The sequence below is a fragment of the Talaromyces atroroseus genome (genome assembly GCF_001907595.1).
Source record: "Talaromyces atroroseus strain IBT 11181 chromosome Unknown scaffold_1, whole genome shotgun sequence".
Lineage (NCBI taxonomy): Eukaryota > Fungi > Ascomycota > Eurotiomycetes > Eurotiales > Trichocomaceae > Talaromyces > Talaromyces atroroseus.
In genome coordinates, this window is record NW_017971433.1 from 738,977 (window position 1) to 751,042 (window position 12,066).

General features: G+C 46.8%; 5 protein-coding genes across 5 annotated transcripts, besides 2 other annotated features; 3 read left to right on the forward strand and 2 right to left on the reverse strand.

Moving 5' to 3' along the window:
* Positions 1-101: 101 nt before the first annotated feature.
* On the reverse strand, positions 102-1,742 carry UA08_01344 (hypothetical protein; the record flags this gene model as incomplete). The annotated part of the gene is made up of 1 exon (XM_020260998.1): positions 102-1,742. The coding sequence occupies one exon, from the start codon at positions 1,740-1,742 to the stop codon at positions 102-104; it is 1,641 nt and encodes a 546-aa protein (XP_020122800.1).
* A 482-nt stretch (positions 1,743-2,224) lies between these two features.
* Positions 2,225-3,322, forward strand: UA08_01345 (hypothetical protein; the record flags this gene model as incomplete). The annotated part of the gene is made up of 1 exon (XM_020260999.1): positions 2,225-3,322. The coding sequence occupies one exon, from the start codon at positions 2,225-2,227 to the stop codon at positions 3,320-3,322; it is 1,098 nt and encodes a 365-aa protein (XP_020122799.1).
* A 157-nt stretch (positions 3,323-3,479) lies between these two features.
* On the reverse strand, positions 3,480-5,450 carry UA08_01346 (hypothetical protein; the record flags this gene model as incomplete). Its single annotated transcript, XM_020261000.1, has 1 exon — positions 3,480-5,450. The coding sequence occupies one exon, from the start codon at positions 5,448-5,450 to the stop codon at positions 3,480-3,482; it is 1,971 nt and encodes a 656-aa protein (XP_020122802.1).
* Positions 5,451-5,824: 374 nt separating this feature from the next.
* UA08_01347 (hypothetical protein) lies at positions 5,825-7,984 on the forward strand (the record flags this gene model as incomplete). Its single annotated transcript, XM_020261001.1, has 1 exon — positions 5,825-7,984. The coding sequence occupies one exon, from the start codon at positions 5,825-5,827 to the stop codon at positions 7,982-7,984; it is 2,160 nt and encodes a 719-aa protein (XP_020122801.1).
* Positions 7,985-9,332: 1,348 nt separating this feature from the next.
* On the forward strand, positions 9,333-9,909 carry UA08_01348 (hypothetical protein; the record flags this gene model as incomplete). Its single annotated transcript, XM_020261002.1, has 3 exons — positions 9,333-9,614; positions 9,667-9,832; positions 9,890-9,909. 3 exons carry the CDS (start codon positions 9,333-9,335, stop codon positions 9,907-9,909), a joined length of 468 nt encoding a protein of 155 aa, XP_020122804.1.
* Positions 9,910-10,554: 645 nt separating this feature from the next.
* Positions 10,555-10,776: a repeat region (Identified by RepeatMasker using a combination of RepBase library and repeat library created with RepeatScout).
* Positions 10,777-11,071: 295 nt separating this feature from the next.
* Positions 11,072-11,426: a repeat region (Identified by RepeatMasker using a combination of RepBase library and repeat library created with RepeatScout).
* Positions 11,427-12,066: the final 640 nt, after the last annotated feature.

Below are 12,066 nucleotides of genomic sequence, written 5' to 3' on the forward strand. Positions count from 1 at the left end.
GTGTCCAATATCAACTCAAGGCTCAAAAACTGAAAGTAAAAGCCATTTGCTCGAAAATTAACACAAAACTGAATGTGTTCAAACAGAGAGGTCAAGTTAAATCATTGCTTTTCAGGCAAAGCTTGATGTTCAGCAGCTATTTCTTCATCAGACACACGTTCGCCCACATAGACATTACCGTCATCATGAATTGTTTCTGGAATCAGCGTTTCTCTAGCTGGAAATATGTAATTGGAGGCAATGTAAACAGTGAACGCACTGAAAAATCCCCATAGGTAGTTGAAATCATATATTTTCTCGGCACCGCTGACGTTGATATTAGGATTTACTGCGTTTATTAGGCCAGGGAGATTGGGACCCAACGAAATGAAGAAAGCCAGGCCCGCGCGCCAATTCCAACCTCCAATATAATGATATCTTGAGTATGGACGGTAGAGCGCTGGGACATCAATCGCTTGGCTTTTGATGACCCAAAAGTCGGCGACCAAAATCGCAGTAATAGGCGACAGGAAAATCGACAGAGCACTCATAAAGTTGATCAGACTTTCTGCTGAATAGACAATCTTCCACGGTACCATGACCCAGCCTCCAATAAGTGTAGCGACCACTGCTCCACGTCGAATATTTATGTAGCGTGGGCAGAGTGAGGTCAAGTCATTAGCAAACGAAATGACATTGGCTGACACGTTGACTCCAATTTGGGCGACGGTCCACGCCAAACCCACGAAGAATGCGGCTGCTCGACCGCCCGGACCTTCCCAGTGACTAGCAAGCTCAAGAGGATCCCAGATATACTCCCCGTAGACTACCTTGCTTGCACTTGTTGTGATTATACCGAGAAGTCCAATGAAGGTACAAATTGCAGGAACGAGTAGGGCTTGCAGCCAGATTCCTCGTGGCTTTCGAAGGTATCGCGTATAATCGGGGATATTAGTTGCCATTGTTGCCCATCCTCCAGACAGAGAAGTCATGTATGTTAAGATCAACCATGATCTAGTCGGTCCGGTGTACTGCGGCTTCTGGTTCCAGATGTCACCGCTTCCTCCAGCTAAGTGACACATACCGATGACTGTACCCACGGCAGCTGAAGTTACAAAGATACCCTTGAACACGAAGAACCACCGGAGCTTGTGTGGTGGGGTCAGAAGAAAGGGCAGTTGTACTATCCAGAAGATGAAATAAGAACAAAGCTCCTGGCTAGTAACCCCTGCACTAACCGGCAGGTGATTTGGAATATTTAAATATGAAGGCCAGATGGCCCGAATCACCTGAGTGACTGCCGTGCCTCCGGCATAGCTCTGGATAGCGTGCCAAAATAGGGCAGTCACCATGCGAACGACGACTGGAGCTTTCGAAAAGGTATAACCGAAGCTGGAGCGTGCAGCAACAGGGAATGGAACGCGTAGTTTTGCCCCGATCGAACCATTCAGAGAAATAGGAATCGCAATGATGAATGTGCCCATAATGAGGCACAATATCGCTTCCCTATATGTCAGGCCACCGGATATTACTGTCGATGCGCCTTCCCATGACTGTGCCGAGAGGATGTCGCTCATCCAGTAGCCAAGCAACGCCCAATGACCCCAAATTCGCCGGTCAATTGGCGTCACATCGTTATCGATATTGGTCCATGTGCCTTCTGGTGCAAAAGTCGACGATTGTTTTGGCAATTCCCATGCATTAATGGTTGTAGCCCTAGCATGAATGCTGCTTTTTACATCCGAAGCAGATTTCCGAGACATGTTGGGTAAATCTTCCAGATCTCGGATATATTGGATGTGATTTTACCAGCTTCCTTGCAAAAACCGGCGACAAGAGGAGTTGGTAAAGCATACGGTGTCAAGACATGGTATAAAGCGCGGACATGGACGGATATATTTATCCACTGCGAAAACGCCATAGGAAGACGAATCGATAGCAAATACAGTAGCATTCAAGGCTCAGAAGGGCAATAGATTGTTAAAACCCAGGCGGTGGCCTGGTCTGAAGCTAAGATAACATCGTCCGTCCGCAACGCACTGCGATAACTCCGTACATAGAATTATAGATAACAAAGGAGCGCCAGCCCGCGGGGTGGCCGCGCTTATCTCCGCCATTGATTGTTTCTTATCAGCTCTCGTCCTAAGTGAGGATTCAATTGACGATGGAGGAATGTTAAGAAATTTATACACACGAATAATACCTCTTGTTCAACCACTAGGAGTCTTTCCCAGCAGCAAGCACGATGGCCTTCAAGAGTTTTTCTGGGAGAACGTACGACATCGTGTCCGATAAAGTCAAGCAATCGGATAGTTTTGATGAAATTCCCATCATCGATCTTAGGCGGCCAGAAGACGAGGTGATTGACAGTTTGCGAGACGCATGTACTCGTGTTGGGTTTTTCTATATTTCCAACCACGGCATCCCGCAGGCTGTCATTGAACAGGTGCTGTCTACAGCGGAGGAGTTTTTCGCTCTGGAGAATGCGACCAAAAACCAAGTCCATTTCAAGAACGGAGCTGGACTATGTGGATATGAGGGCTTTCAAAATGTCCATACAGACGAGACAAGAAAGCCGGACTTGAACGAAGCTTTCAGCTGGCGTTATGCCCCGGATATCGATCGCTCGATCGAGCACAATTCAAGTCCCACAAAAACACAGCAAGGCAATGATGCGGTAGAAAGCTTTCTTACCAGTGGACAGAACCTTTGGCCCGATGCAAAGCCAGAAATGCGGCGGGATATCAGTGAATACTACAGCCACGTGTTGGTTCTGGCGAGGAGACTGATTCGCCTGTTTGCTTCGGTGCTAGCATTACCGGAAACACACTTCGACAACATGATGCAACATCCGGGCTCCATGGGGAAAATCTTGCATTATCCACCACAGTCAGCCAAGGGTCTGGATACTCCATTCGGCATAGGCGCTCACACTGATATCGAATGTTTCACGATTCTGTGTCAAGGTGGCGATGTGCCCGCCTTACAGGTATTGAATCCAAAAGGTGAATGGATTTTAGCTCCTCCCATAAAAGGAACCTTTGTCGTCAACATTGGGGATATGCTGACAAGATGGTCCAATGACACCTTTCGAAGTACAATCCATCGGGTTCTCAATATCACGGGCCGAGAGCGTTACTCGATGCCTGTATTTATTGGGCCTAGCTATGATACCATCATCAAGCCTTTGGAAACATGTCTTGAGGGTGGACCCAAGTATGATCCAATATCCGCTGGCCTGTATGTTTGGAAGAGACTTGCAGTTAGTAGGCTGGATAAAGATGAGTACGAACGGCAAAAAATCAATATCGAAAGCCAATTGGCAGCGCCGACTGAGGTATGAAAGGTACTTGACGCAGAAAGCAATATTTGAACATTTTATGAGGTCGAATTGAAAGAGAAAAGTCCGCTTTGCAGATGATCGCCTTCCATTTGTATTCGCAGACGACGTAGGCTATGTGTATATACCCAGACATCATAACATGTACTCGTGAAACATTTCAAGGGGGGATAAATTCGTAGCCTTGTTCACTCAAGCGGGGGGATTTCCACGACATAATATTATCAAAATTAATGAGTGTGGAAGAAAGCAATTGATTCGAAAAGGGAGGAGAGATAACATTTCTATTCCCCTCGTCTTGCGATGTATTATATGTGTCATCTACAGCTTCATAATCGGAAGCTTTAGTAGAATCCGTTCGCGTAAATGAGACTATGGAGTTCTTCCAGTCATCCCATCCGAGTGCTCGAAGCCTAGTAAGAGTATAAGACACCCACTCACTCATTTTTGCTTTCATTCGAAGTTGCCATTCAAATTCTTTCATTAAATCCTGAAGTTCTTGTGATTCTTCTGCGGTGACACTCGTCATGCGAAGAAGACCTAGAAAACCACCGAGGATTGTCGCGCATCCACCGGCTGCGAAGAACCAAAAAGCTTCCATGTGCTCGGGATGAAGATGAGAAATAAATTGTATCAGACTATGAGCGCGTGTCCGAAGCATTTTGCGAATAAAGTCGACAAATTCATCATCCATTCCTACTTTCGACTCCTGAATAGACCAAAGCAAGCGTCGGTGAAGTGCTGCTGTAGTGGCATGCAGTGCGAGATGAAGGAATCCACTGACGCAGAGCTTTTTAGGTTGTATATTCTCCAAGTTCAAATCTTCAGGGAGACTTTTCAGCAAATTGGCCAGATCAGTCCCGAGGGGTTTTGCAATAGCAAGAACCTGGTGAGGATCCAACACTTCAACCAGAGATCGCACCGAATAGAGTTCACGCAGCATGCTAGCTGTGATACGGCTCAATTTCACGAGTTCGATAAAGAGAGACTTCCCGTTCTCAATGCTCACACTTGCAATTTGCTCGCCTAATTCTTCGTCTCCGGCACCTTCTGAGAAATCCGTACTTTGAAGTGGCTTCACAATCCAGTCCGAAGTTTCAGAGATGAGACAGGGACGCCCAAGTATCAGCGCCGAAAACGTGTCTTGAATAAATAAAGCCCATGCAAGTCGCTTCCGTAAACCTTTCTCCCATTCGGGAATATCCCAACACGAACAATCTAAATGTAGTCCAAGCTGCTGGCCGAGCCCTATTAACGACGCAGTAAATGACCCCATCCAAGAATTATCAGTGAAGAGTGGATTGCGACGACGTTGTAAGAGCAAAAGGCCCGCTTGGATTGTGTTAAGGCGAGGTCGGTGAATGGCGTCCTGTACAGCTTGGTGTGCAACCTTCACTAGAGCGGCTTCGTTGATCTTCTCATGCAGTAAAAGATCCGGGTCATAGGACCACCAGCAAACGGCCAAAGCATAGACGGCAGCAAGCAGATGGGGGGTAATCTCGTGATAAGTCCGATTGTACTTTTCCAGAAAGACGTTTTTATGAAGAATAGGAAATGATGGATGTACAATGCGAAAGTATAAGCGAATTAACGTTGCACCGTGTGGATGTACAAGTGCCTCCACATCTTCGACGGTCACTTCATTCCAGATATCTTCACGACGAAGACTTAGAGAGACTTCAGCGTCCGGTGTCATTTGAAAAAATGCATTATCACCCACATTGCGCATCGTGGATGGCCCGACGATACCGGATGTAGCCAGAGTCCCACCATGAGACTTTGCCAATAAGTGACGGTCATACTCTCCTCCAGTGCCGACAAGCTCCGAGAAGCGGCTCTTCTCTAGCCCGAGGGTTTTAGTGAGTATAGATTCCTCCGGATAGTCCAGTCCTTGGTTTGGAGCAGAACTGGGCGACGAGTGTGAAGACAAACCCTCAGAGGGGCGGCGGCCGCGGGATTTTCTCGGGGCCAAGTCCTTGGTAATCCCGGCCGTAGCACGCCGTTTGGGCGGGGGTGGTTGGAGATACGTGCAGGAAGTGAGGCCGGCAACTTGACATGTCAGACAACTCGACGAGCCGGGGAGCGTTGTGCATCGCTGCTTTTTCTTGCGACAAACATCGCATGCCCTCATGTTGCGTTAATCCCAGTTGCTTCGTGCAGGGGCCAAGCCGGTCAGACATACGAGGATCGATATCCTGCTAGGATTCTGATTGCAGAGTGGATGTTGACGTTGGTGTTGATAGGATAGCGGAGGGATCGTGCGGGATACCCAAGGCGAGTGGAGGCCCGTGACTGTGGATACGTAAGGTGGATAAGATACGCAAAGATAAGGAAGGACCAGGGAACCCGCGGGCAAGTGCCGCCCCGGCCTGACGATCCTACCTACCATGGCACAGAAAAGGTCGACGAAACCCTTTCCTCCTGCTTTTCACCATGATGAATTATACTATTTTCCCTATCCCCTGACAACTGGGCCGTTTAATTTTGATTTTTCTTCCTCACAGGATGGTTGCTGCTCAATCGACCAAGAGGCTAGCGAACGGGGATCGTGGCGATGGAGTGCTGACTTTTAGCGCCCAGCCATACGCCTTCCAATTCAACCCTGAAAAAACAGCCCTGGTCATAATTGATATGCAACGTGACTTTCTACTAAAAGATGGCTTTGGGTACATTCAAGCAGGAGAAGCCGGAGTAGAGAAGGTGCAAGCTACTATCAAGCCGACTCTTGCTGTCTTGCGCGCGTTCCGTGAGTGCGGGCTCCATGTTATTCACACCCGCGAAGGCCATCGACCGGACCTACGTGACCTGCCAACGCCAAAGCTCCTTAGGCAAGCACGAGCTCCAGAGACTCGTCATTTGATGGTTATTGGAGATGTTGGTCCGATGGGAAGGCTTCTGACAAGAGGAGAATACGGGCATGATATTGTCGACGAGCTTCAACCGATTGCTGGAGAATTTGTGGTTGATAAGCCTGGTAAAGGGGGCTTCTTCTCTACTCCACTACACGAACATTTGGTTGACCGAGGCATCACACACTTGATTGTCGTCGGCGTCACTGTGGAATGTTGTGTGACAACAACGGTTCGTGAAGCGAATGACCGAGGATTTGAAGCGTGTATTCTTAGAGACTGCACGGACGGTTTTGTTCCGGCCTTCAAGTCCGCCGCACTCGACATGATCCATTTTTCAGAGGGTCTATTTGGATTTGTTAGCGAGTCAGCTCCTCTTCTTGCTACCCTATCTGGGCTACCAATTTACCCGAAGAATGGTGCCCCCAGCTGGAATGGTTCGGTCACTTTTGAAGCTCTCAGAAACGCATACGCTTGTGGTCTTTCCCCGACTACAGTTGTTAAATATATCCTCGAGAAGATAGAGGCGGATAGTTCGACACACCCCTCTGTTTGGATAAGCCTGAAACCAATGGCTGATCTTGTGCACAGAGCTGAGAATCTCGAACGACTGGGGGATCGTAATTTACCCTTGTTCGGCATACCCTTTGCCGTCAAAGATAACATCGATGTTTCCGGACTACCTACAACGGCTGCATGTCCATCATTTCAATACGTTCCAGATGTATCAGCCCGCGTTGTAGAAAGGCTTGAAGCTGCTGGCGCTATTGTGGTTGGGAAGACAAACTTAGATCAATTTGCAACGGGGCTTGTGGGCACTAGATCTCCATACGGTGCAGTTCATTGTGTGGACGACTCGACACGTGTTTCGGGGGGCTCAAGTTCTGGATCGGCCCTGGCTGTCGCGTTGGGCCAAGTATCATTTTCCCTGGGAACAGACACAGCCGGCTCGGGGCGCATTCCAGCAGCGTTTAACAACATAGTTGGCCTCAAACCAACGAAAGGAACTGTGTCTACAAGAGGAGTAATTGCCGCATGCAGAACTCTTGACTGTGTGTCTTTCTTCGCTAGCACACTATCCGATGCTCGAAGTGCGTGGCTTGCGGCCAAAGAATATGATCCTAAAGACCCATATTCGAAAAGATCACCTTCGTTACTTTCTCTGTCTAACAGATCATTGCTGCACGAAGAATCTACTTATTCTGTCTCGTTCCCTCATGCTGGTATCTTGGAAAGTTTGTTGTCCCCTGCGTACCTTGAACACTTTGGCAAAATTGTTGCTTTGGTTCGAAGCATGGCTTACAGCGAAGAAGTCAATTTTGATTGGTCGTCATATTTTTCTGCCTCCGACCTGGTATACAAGAGTGCTTTTGTTGCAGAAAGAAGCGCCTCTTTACGAGAGTTGTTAAGTGGCAAGGAGGAGGAAATAACGTTGCATCCAGTGACAGCGAAGGTTATAAACCAGGCAAAAGCAATGTCAGCAACGGATGCGTTCCGTGATATGTATCACGCTCAAGGATTATTAAAATGCGCGGAGGCCGAATTTGATAAGTGTGATATTCTCATTGTACCTACAGCTCCAAATCACCCCACTATTGAGGAGGTAGAGCAAGATCCAATTGGACCGAATCTAAAGTTGGGCATCTTCGCGAGTGCGGTCAATGTTCTTGACCTTGCGGCGATTGCCATTCCCGCTGGTCATTGCCAGGGTCTGCCATTTGGTATATCTGTCATTGGTCCGGCTTTTAAAGAAGGGTTTATTTTGGAAGTGGCACAAAGGATCCAAGCGCATTTAAACCATTTTGCATTAGACTAGTGATAGGACATTTAAATCTTAAGGAGTTTGTCCTGGCAGTAATTATCGCCATCAAAACGTTGCATACCTACTCTAAATACGTTCGATTCGTCAAAACCATCTCATCCTACGAAAGCTTTCTTTCCAATCCAGTACCCTTTGTCAAACTTCGGCTGAAATGAAACATTCCTACCATCTGCAATTGTACGCTACGTATTCTCTGGCTATTCCGTGCCGCAGTCCAGCTATGCACTAGTACGCAGATAAACCAGAAAGGAAAAACAAAAGATCATTGCAGTGTAAAAGTAGATTGATTTAACACCGAATGGAAGACTGGTGGCGAATCTCCCCTGCATTCTCGGGCCCACACGGCAAGTGGGTTTACCCGTAGCTTAGTGCCCCTACGGCCCCACAGTGGACGCCAACATGCTCAACTATTTTTTCCCGGGCATATCGCGTAGTAAGATGTCTCTGGGTATATAAGTGAAGTCTCCGTAGCGACTCTCTCGCCGGTGAAGGTAAACTAGGATCAATTTTAGAGGCACGTTACGCATGTCACCTAGCTTGTGAGAGATACCCTTCGCATACCCTGGCCTTTACCACAGCATATTGGAATGTTGCGACTCTTCTCATCTATCTGGTTCCCAATCATGTTGTCGTCTCTTATGCGGTCTTTGCCGCAGCCTGGACGAAGGTGGACACCGCTCAGCTTCTCTAATCCGAACTTTGTCCGGATCCCTGCACACCAAGCAATCGAAGAGGAGACAATCCCTAGCTATGTTGCTTCCCGATTCTATCCCACCCAGATAGGAGAAATCCTCAAGAATCGATATCAAGTTGTGGGAAAATTAGGCTTCGGAGCTAGCTCCACTGTGTAGTTGGCAAGGGATATGGAGTGAGTCGTCCTCGAGTTCTGATCGAGGACAGGAAACCAACTCATTTACTAACCTAGATCATAGTTGCCGCCGCTATGTGGCTATCAAAATCTTCATTCAGTCCGCATCGCTGGGGCAAGAGTTAGAGAATGAGATAAGTATATATAAGCGCATGGAAGGGACCTCACGAAAGCATCCAGGTCATACGTATGTCAGATCGTTACTTGACTCGTTTGATATCGATGGACCCGAAAATGCCAAGCATCGATGTCTCGTGCATCCTCCATTATGGGAGAGCGTACTTGCTTTCTTGTTCCGCAACCCTATACAGAGACTACCTACACCTGTCTTCGTGGTTGTACTTCATCGTCTATTTCTAGCCCTCGACTATTTACTTACCGAATGCCGAACTTTCCATACTGGTTTGTCCTCTAATTCCACATTAAATACCAATAGTTAACCCAGAGTCATTAGACATCAAGGCCGATAATATTATGTTTGGTATCGCCGATGATTCTGTTTTCAGTGACTTTGAAAACAACGAGCTTCATGATCCCTCCCCCAGAAAGGAGCTAGATGGAAGAACAGTCTACGTGTCACGGGAACTCAGAATGCTGAACTGGCTGGATGCGCCAGTTCTATGTGACTTTGGGTCAGCAGTCTTTGGTGACGAAGAGCATTCAGAAGACGTTCAACCTGATATGTATCGATCACCAGAGGTGATTTTGGAAATTCCATGGACGTATAGTGCTGATATATGGAATGTGGGATGCATGGTAATTCAGCCCATTAATAACATACTAACAGTTCTGACAATTTACCTCGCAGATTTGGAACCTCTACGAAGGCGGGTCTATATTTAGCGGCAAGGACCCGGAATTTCAGACCTATCGGAGCCGAGCCCACCTAGCCGAAATGATACGCCTGCTCGGCCCACAACCGCCTGGCCTTCTTGAACGGAGGAAATTGACTCGAAGGATTTTCTCGGCAGAAGGTAAGGCTTATGTCATGATCTTAAGACATGGCATTAAATGGCTCACTGTGACTTTAGGAGAGCAGCAATCTCTGTGACTCTTGGTCACATTCATCCAAGGCATCAATGACACAGTAAATTTCACCTCCGATAGTTTGACGTCCTATATCAAAAAGAATAATCCATAAAGCGTCAAAAGAATTAAAAATATTCTCTTCTCGATTTTTGAACTTGTCAGATATGTGTTTCACAAACTGTGGACGTTTATCAATAATTTGATATAGAAGGCCACGCAGAACAGCAGTCGCGGTACGATGTTCTGCTGAAGTGGAATCAAAGAAAAAGTATGCAAAAATGTCTTGTCTACTGTCAAAATCACACCGAACTGGAAGGAGTGCTATAAGAGTGATCACCATTATTGTTTTTCCTACTCCGGGGTTGCCATACAGCCATAGGATGGCACCAGGTGATGCGAGCCAAGTTTTGAATTCCTCTGTGTCCATAATCCATTCGCATGTGCCAGGAGCACGTTCTCCTTTGTTTCGCTTCAGCTTATTTTTTTCTTCATCAGGATGAGTAACGCACAGGCTTTGCAAACACGCCTCTTCTTCTGGGCCAAGCTCTCTTGCTGTAATCCACTTAGTAAATAAGTTTTTCTCTTATAAGGACCCAGGAGGTCACTTACAATGACCTGTTTGCACCTGATAGCCCGTCAGAGAAACGGAAACAACAGATAAAAGCTGCTTTGTGTAAGCTGCCGCAGTCAGGGCTGCATAGCCTTGCCAATTCTTTTGCTTATGAGAATCGGAGTAATCAGAAATTCCACGGATCACTAGAAACGGAAGTTGATCCATCAAACCTGCTGCCTCCATCTCAAAGCAGAGGACGTCTAGTTCCTGGGCGATCTGGTCTCGTGTCTCTCCATTTTTTATAAGTGAGTTTCCGGAAGCGATCAATCCATAATGCACGTAAGGCTCGTCTGTCTCTCGTAGCTGACGATGCCACAGTTGATTCTTGTCACAGGTTGAGCAGTCACCGCCTGGGATGTTCTGATGTTGATAACTTGTGTGGAAAAGCCAATCATCAGTAGGCCGGGAGAATTGGGTTTCATTTCTTTATTTTTCTCAAGGACAGTCATAACAATGCGCTGAATATTTTGCTGACCCAGCATCTGATCACACTGTAGCCGACTTATTGCCGTTAATAATACCCAAGCAGGTTTGTCGAGACATCCTGTCCTTTCGAAACCATCGTGGGTTCTTTTCCCAAAGTCATATTGTATCACCCCACTCTGATTCCTAGTTGGCGAGCTGACTACAAAGTCACCGAGCCGAATGTCAGTTTTTGTAGGCACACCACCTCCAATACCAACCATTAAGCCAAATCGCAGTGATGGAAATGTGGACAACATTTGTACCAACACTATGTTTGCCGCGGTGACTCCGTAAATACCTAATGGTAAGCAAGCAATCACTACATTATGTCTGTTAATTCTGCCCAGGGTGTAGTTGTTCCTATCACTTTCTGGTTGCGAGAGGTTTTCGTGGATTTCATCTAGCATAGCCTTTGATGCGGCCATCTCCAATGGCAATGCGCAGATCCATGCCACGGTGTAGTCACTGTGTGAGAGCATTAGGGATGTCATTGTAATGTGGTATTTGAACGTGGAGTATTGGTGTGAACAAAAATTTCAAGTTTTGCTCTCCAAATAGACATAAAGCGTCTTCCTTGCATTTATATCTATAGATCTCGAGCGGGGTTGTAAGGTTGGGCAAGGCTGATCGCAAGGCTAATGCAAACCCAACCATTATTTCAGTCCATAGGTCCAAATGCTGTGTTAGGTATGTAATAAAATGTAATATACAATTTAGAAACGTGTTCATAAAACTGGACTGACATTGCTTCACTATAAATATGATGCCTGGTGCAGGTCAATGCAGGAAAGCCTGCATTGACATCTCTATAACTACGGTTTATTGAAGAAACTACCTACAAGGCACAAACACCGTAATAGATAATTTGCTAGAGAATTAGAGTCGGGAAAGTTGACACCGACAGTTCCAATTTGTTTCCGGATTTACAAGGCAAATAGGTCGGTCTGTATATGAACAACGCGGCTTTCTAGCCGTATTACTAGGTAGTAATATTTCCCTCTGTCCAGTACAGTCGAATTTCAGCTCTGGTTAACCTGCTACAATCCCAGCTGCGAGAGATAGAGAGAAGGCCAGCAGGCCATTGTGAATGGATAAGTGGAA